Raw genomic sequence first — 7,593 nt, forward strand, 5'->3', positions numbered from 1 at the left:
ATTCTGTTGTCTTTTCCTGTATTCTTAGGTTTACCTGGGTATGTACATAGCCAGGGAACCCAGCCCCTGCAAAATGTGGGAGGTTAATAACTCTAATAGCGTGCTCAGTTCTTCATTCAGAAGATGAGACACTTTGGAAGGTTTCAGAATATCTATGTTCTTATTATATGTTCAGCCTTCTTAGTGAAAAGCAAGGTTTGCATTTCTTGATTAAATAATTAAGAATGAAGAGTGTTTCTCTGGCTAAATAAACCACTTTTGCATAATGCATTTTTAATAACTTTGTGAACAACTGATCCATATATTCTAGATATAATTTTGTGAGGTGTTTGCAGTGAGTTGGTGAGTTTATTTGCAGTTATGAAGAAAACATATTGAAAATGAAAAAAATTAAGAAAGACTCTTAAAATTTGCTAGAAAGGCAGTCAACCTCACTTTAGTAGTGAGTTACTTCCCCATCTGCTTTGGTCACATTTTTAGATCTAAGGCAGTAATCTATCAAAATAGCAGAGTTTAATGATTATTTCTTTCCTATATTAATGGTGTAAATACACCATTTAATATATAACTTAAGTTCTAAAATTGCTATTACATTTCTATATAAAATTGAGTGTCTAAATTTGGCAACTCTTCAGTAGTTTTTGTAAAATATTGAATAATTTCAATTGCACTAATACGATTTTGTTGTTGTTGTTGAGAAGGGAGTTAGTGACATGTCTTTTTTGAGCAGTTTACAGCAGGGAAACAACAGCTGAAGGTTTTATACTGCTGCTCATTGTGGCCATCAAGGTGGATTGTCAAGGTTGCATTTAAATAAGCTTGGGATAAAGAAATCTCAGTGCCGCGGGTATAAACTAGCATGCTGGTCACAGAGCTGCAAGCTGGCGTCTTCTGAGAAACTGGTTCAAAATAGGTTTTTATATAAGAAGTTGAACTTGGACATCAAGTATATAATCCTGCATTTTTTTTGAATGTTAAAATAGCAGAAAAATCAGAAGGTTTCCCAGCTGAGGCTGACTTCTTGTATTTGATATCATTACTCCCTTGCATAAAATGGATCTGCAGTTCTCTCCTGCAGAAAGATCAATAGTCTCAGTGAGACATGTAATTTCTGAGTGGGGGCAGGTATGACAGTGAAATTATTTCTGTGTAAACTTATTTGAATATTTAAACATGCTTCCAAAATGTTAATGAATTTTCTCTTTGTAAGAAATAGATAAGTATTATTTTGTCTTAGTTGAATGCAGATATCCTATAATAATATCCTGTAGATTCTGTGGTTGTGAAGTCAGATAAGGCACAAGGAGGATAAGTAAAATAGACTTTGCAAGTGGTAGATGGAAAGAATAAATCCAGGCCTAGGATTAGCTGGGAGAAAATGGAGACACAGTGCAGCGGGGTTGCTGTGGCTGTTTGTGTGTGGATTCCTGCACTACTTTAGGCAGGTTTGGGTCACCTTAGTTTCACCGATGTGTACAAGTTTCCAGGTGCAAGTAGTATCTAGGCAGGTTTTGAGAGAACTGAGTATTTGCGTTCAGTATTTCAGTGTGGGTGCGACAGTTACGTGGTTAGCTGACAGAATATCTCTAGCAAGAGCAAGGCTTTCAGAAATTAACAGATTTGTTGAGTCTCGATGTTTTCTAGGTGTTAAGCACGCGCACTAAACAAACAAAAAACCCATTTCTGATGGCTTTGTGTTTGGCCCCCTTCCAGCTGTGGCCAATACAAGAGCTGCTGCTGTTGCTGTAAAACAGCAGCTTCTAACTTTTCTCATTAAATGCTTCACATGAGTGTCACTTATGAGGGAGAAAGTGTGGATGTGACTAAAGGTGTTTTCCCTGTCTGCAGCTCACCGTGACTGATAAAATAATTTACTGAGCTGGCAGCTGCTGCTTTCAGATAACCCAGCAATTCAAGCTGTTCTACAGCCAAGGCTGTAAGCAATCCAGCTGCAGTCTGAGTTGAGAGAAATTATACTTCAGAATGTAATTGTAATATTTTGAAAAGGTGCCTTTCCTGCGGCACCAATAAGCCAACACTGAGTTTAAAAAACAAAACAACAAACATTTCGATATCTCATCCTAAAATAATCTTCTAAAATATATGTTCAAACTGGGGGAGCCAGTTAAAACACAAAGCAATGTAACTGTTCCTTGGTGCTTGCGTTCTGCAAAACTGATTGTGGTTGGGCTTCTTAATTAAGAATTAAATTAGGTATTACTTCAAGGTTTTAAGTATAATAATTAGGGTTAATATGCAGCCCCTCTTTCCGTTGCCTGTGGTAATTTGTTACTGGGTTGATGTGATAAAAGAAACACCTGAAGAGCTCTGTACTGCAGTGTATGGCTTCTGCAGGGTACTTTTGTTTGTGAAGGGGCAAAATAGAGTTTTATTAGAGCAGAGCAATTTTTTTTGGCACTACACCACTTTCCCTTTGTACAATTGGACTGTTTGGTTTTTATTCAGTTGAAACAAAAATACCTCTTGTAGAGGTCTAGGGTCTAAGGCTGATCATGGGTCAGTTTAATTACACATTTTGAACCCAGTTGTTGGTGTACCTGTTTGCATCTGGATGCCAGGGTGCTGTTCAGGCTGATGTTTGTAAAAACTGCAATAGCCTCAATGATAAGGAGTATCCCTTGTCTGCAACCCAGCCTGGGCGTCTGCTGTACTGAAACACAAAATGAGCTCAAGTGTGAGGTACATGCAAACAAAGCTTTGTCTTTTGGCCTTTTTTTTTCCCTCCTAATGAGAGTTGTATATGGCTGCTTTTTAAATCAAATGAAGTTAACTAGCACAATTGCATGTGTTGACACATGGCACATACACATTTGGTGTTGGTAGCAAAGAAATAAGATTTATTATATTTTAAGATTGCAGTTTGCTGGCGCACACGGTGTTATGAATCTCCTTTAAACTCCTTTTCCTTGCAGGAATGTGTTTGCAAGCCTTTGTTGAAGCTTTCTTCTACCTGGCTCAGAAAAAATACAAGTCGCTTCCTCTTCACGAGCAAGTGGCATCACTGATTGACTTCTGTGAGTATCATCTGGCTGCCCTGGACGAAAAGCGCCTGGTGTGTGGACGAGGGATTCTGGAGCGCCGAAGTGCAGTAGCTACTTCTCAGACTGAAGGACTTCAACTCACAGCAGCTGCACATAACACCCCTCCTAAAGCACAGAGCCACAGCTAGTAAATTTGCAGATTATAGAAATCATCGCTATTAGCAGTGCTATTTCACCAGGGTGGAGCAGGGAGAGACTGAGGGAACTGAGAATTAATCTCCAGGTACGTACATACTGCAGCAGAGGGAACAGGCTATTGAATTCCTTCATCCGATGGTCACAATTTGTTTATTACAGCTTTTTCTTTCTTATTTATGCTCTTCAAAAGGTCAACTGCAAGGTCCCATTCTCAAATAATGATCTTCCCTCACAATGGCTTTTTTTTTTTTTTTTTTAACTTCTCCATTGAACCTGCAGTACACCTCAGTGACAAACTGTGCTTTTATTCAGAGTGTGAAGACAAGGAACAAAAATGCAGTGGGATGATAACCACCATCATGGGATTGGTTGAACTGAGAGGCATACTCATGTCAAAGGAATTACACTGTTTTGTATGCACTGAATGTATCATGAAAACCAAGTAAGAAGCTGCAGTCTCAAATAGCTCGTGTGCTTTGGAGAACTAAAACCTGGAATTGCATTTCTGGTCAGACGTCAGGCTTTTGACCCTGAAACAGTGACTTGAACTGTACTTGTTGGTATCAGTACAGATGTGCTCATTGTCTATGGCTATGTACTTATTTTTATAGTCAATTTTAAAACACTGACATCATATTTTGGCTCCTATTTTGTACGTCTTTGCCATGACAAGTACTGTTAATTTTTTAAAGAAAAACTAAAGATGTTTATCCTTTTGCTTCCACAGAAAAAATAAGATCACACTTATTCACAGGAAAAAAAAAGTCAAATTTGGTTAGTTAAGTGGTGCTTTTGTCTTCAGGTACTAAGCACTGCTGCTGCAAAGAGCCTTACAGTGTAAGAGGTCTTTTAAGTTCCAGTGAAACCAATCCTGTCACTGACTTTAGGCTAAACTAATTTCATTCTAGGTTTGCTTTTCTTATATACTTTTTGGCTGTTTGTTATCCTATTTGGAACTGCATTCACATCTGGAGCAGATTTTTTTTTTTTTCTTTTTGCACATATCGTCATATTTCCCTTAAGTAAGTACAACTCTCTACAAATTAGATCTTTATTATTTAACAGGATGTTTTGTCAAGAATGCTGGACTATACCACTGGAGCTCTTTTGGAGGAGTTCTACAGAATAGTCTTATTTTTCAAGAAATGAACTGTGAGTTCCATAATCACACTCTTCTTGGGGGTGGGGGGGAGCAGAGACACGAGACTGGTTGTAAAGAACACGAATAACTTGGAACTTCAGGGCTGCTCAGCCAATTTTTTTTTTATTGCCTCATATTTTATTACCATAATGTATTTCTGCATAGCTTGATTTTTCTCCTCTGTTCTGTTCTTTACTGTTAATAATCTACTTGTGTTCTAGTGTTTATCACACTGTCAAAAACTCGAAGTGGTAAGATGGCACAATGCCTGGGCAGTTAGGCTTGGATTTGAGAAAATTACCTGATCTTGATGTCTAAATGTTCCAGCGGCTGGCATACCAGAAATGTTACCCGGAATACACGAAGTGTGTTGTCAATACAGAGAAAGTCCATGCATTTAATGTCATAGACTAAATGCACACACAATATTGAGTGACTTTTTGCTCTAGGAAAAGTTCAGTATTTACTTTCTTGATTTTTAGGTTTAAGCAGCATGCATTTTTCCCAAGTGGCAATTGGTAGCATGGCAATACAGTGCAGAAGTCCGCACATTTAATGTCACGGACTAAATGCACACACAATATTGAGTGACTTTTTGCTCTAGGAAAAGTTTAGAATTTACTTTCTTGAGTTGTAGGTTTAAGCAGCATGTGTTTTTCCCAAGTAGCATGGCAATACAATGCAGAAGTCAAGTTGCGCATGCAAGAAACTAATACCTAGCATGTGCTAATAACAGATGTGGGAGTAGTTTCTTCTCTTATTCCTCTGTAACAGAAATAAGAGTAATAGTAGACGATAGTTTTTTTTTCAGTGGCTAGACAGTTTGAAACTTTGTGTTGTACATAAGAGGGTGATTGTAGACTAATGCCACTGCCCTCTGCCTTGTTTAAGTTTCATAAAGATTATTGCAGTATGAAGATAAAATGCCAAACTCCAAGGTCTGGCAGCTGTCAGAACAAATGAAGCTGAAAGGGTCATTTTTTTTTTCACACTTTCATTGTAATATATTTGAAGGCATTCACAAGTTGAAAAATGGTTACTTCTCATTTTGTGACATCTGACATTTGTCTTGCAATTGGCAGTGTGTTACTAGAAAATAGCTTACAGTTGCTCTCATCTTGTGATTGATGTCCTGTAAAGACAGAGTTATAGAAGACTAAGATTTGAAATGGTATAAATGCGAATACCTTTCTTTGGAGCTTTCTACTAGTACAATCTATGACCTAAAATATTGTGGGATTTTTTTTTTTGCTATTATATAAGTTACCCTGATACCAGTGAATTAAAATAATTATTGTATATAACGAACACTAGCAAGATCTCGATTTTGAGATCTTATATTCTCTGGATCTAATACTGATTTTCATAACCTCTGCATACACAGGTTGATGCAGTATACCCTATTTATTTCCAGTTTCAAGTGTGAAGGGTCCTTTGTAGAATACATAAAATATTCAATTATCTGCCTCTAGTAACCCAGTGTTAATATATTTATATAATTGGAAAATTGAATGCCGTATTATTCTCAGGGGTGGGAGGTGGGGGGTCTTGCAGTAAAATAGGAATGTACTTCAGAGACCTCACAACAGTCACACTTCCCTTCCCTTCCATCTAATGCAATTTCCTCGCAATATTACTCAGCATCCAAAGCAATTTCACATAGCTTTTAAGTTAGCAGTCTGTGCAAACACAAGAAAATGACCAGAGATGCAGAATTCAGAATATGAATGCTAATGCACTGATAATCTGTTAATCCTGAGATAGCTTTCTAGCAGAAGAAGCAATAATGAAAGGTATGCAAGTGTTGTTTTTTAATAGTAGTTTTCTATATATTATTTTCAGAGAATAATGTGCTCACAAATGGAATACTGAATGCTATATATAAACATTGCATACCAGTGAAATTTTTCTTGTTATCAGACACATTGGGTCTGGTATTTTCACTGGATATAAATCAAAGTAAACCACCTAAACCATCTAAAGCAGATTTGAGGCAAGTGTGTCCAGAATTTCAGTCCAGTCATTCCCCTTCCCTGCAGGCTTGGATCTAGCCCGAATACACCTTAATTCACTAGGTGACTCCTTGCTCAATGTAGATGAGTTGTTACTCTGCATGGAGCTGTTGTAGTCCCAAGTTGCTTGAAATTTTTCTTCTGCCTAAACTTAATTTGGCTCTTGAAACTGAATCGCTCTCTCTGCCTGGGTCACTTTCCTTGCCACGCAGTCCTAGCTGTTTTCTTTCAAAACACAGTTGGAAAGGGAGATGTTGAGCTATTTATAATGTCAGTGCTTGCTCAGATGTGACACCCAAGTCCACCTGCTTCAGAGTTTGTCTTCTCAGCTGGAGCTCTCCCCCCCTTGCTCTGCAGGTGACTCCCTTTTATCTGCTCTATGCCTCTGGTTGCATTAATCTTGTGTTCAGCCTATCAAGAGGTGGTCAAAGCACCCTTCTAAGAGAGAGAGGATGCAGTTTGGAAACCCACATGATGACGAGCGATCTTCTCCTCTCCCATCTGAGCCTAGCCGTGCATGGTTCGTTGGAAACAGGGTAGGTGCCTGCCCTCATACTGAGTGCACCGGTCAGAAGGGGTTGGAGCCTCTGCAGAGATTTTTGGGGGTGTGAAAAGGGCACTGCTCCACACTGTGGGATGGAGGAGTTCTCGAGGCAGTGTCACACTGAGGCTGTAGGTAGAGACTCAGGAGGAGCAGCTCCCACCTGGATCCTGCGTGGTCAGTGCCTCGACTGCTGCTCCTACCTGCTATGGCGTGAGCTATAAATTACTTGCAACATACCCTTCATAGTGTTGTGAAGCTGTGCCCTGACCAACTTTGTGCTTGCCTGCACTTGTAGCCTCTTAGGCTTTAGAGAGGGAAAGAGCTGAATGACATCTCTGTTCAATGTTGCCAACCGAGTGACTTCTCATTCCGTACTGACGTTTTTTGTGCAGCGATTCCATTGCACATGATTGTTCCTGTGTGTGAAACAGGAGCCTCAACACCTGCCACCATGCGGACTTCAGTGCCGGGCTGGCATTGCTAATCAGTCATTATGACAGCTCTCCGTTCCTCGCCAGCCCCGTGTCTGACCTTATTCTGATTTCTGTCTGATGGACAGTGACAATCTGCTTCTAAATATTACCTAGTTCCCTCTAATTTGTTTCCTTTTCCATCATGCTTTACTGTGTTTCCTCCTAATTCCAAAATTCTGTTTTTCAACTTGCCTAATAAAGTGATATGGTCAATTTGGCTGAA

General features: G+C 39.1%; 1 protein-coding gene across 1 annotated transcript in view; it reads left to right on the forward strand.

Annotated features, from left to right (window-relative positions):
- Nucleotides 1-7,593, forward strand: part of TTLL11 (tubulin tyrosine ligase like 11) — a 47,448-nt gene extending 39,855 nt beyond the window's left edge. Inside the window, 4 exon segments of the mRNA XM_032200494.1 lie at nt 2,934-3,157; nt 3,159-3,221; nt 3,223-3,285; nt 4,266-7,593. Of these exon segments, the coding sequence (XP_032056385.1) occupies nt 2,934-3,157; nt 3,159-3,221; nt 3,223-3,285; nt 4,266-4,349 (434 nt within the window). The 3' untranslated portion in view covers nt 4,350-7,593.

This window comes from Aythya fuligula, chromosome 19 (assembly GCF_009819795.1).
Source record: "Aythya fuligula isolate bAytFul2 chromosome 19, bAytFul2.pri, whole genome shotgun sequence".
Classification (NCBI taxonomy): Eukaryota; Metazoa; Chordata; class Aves; order Anseriformes; family Anatidae; genus Aythya; species Aythya fuligula.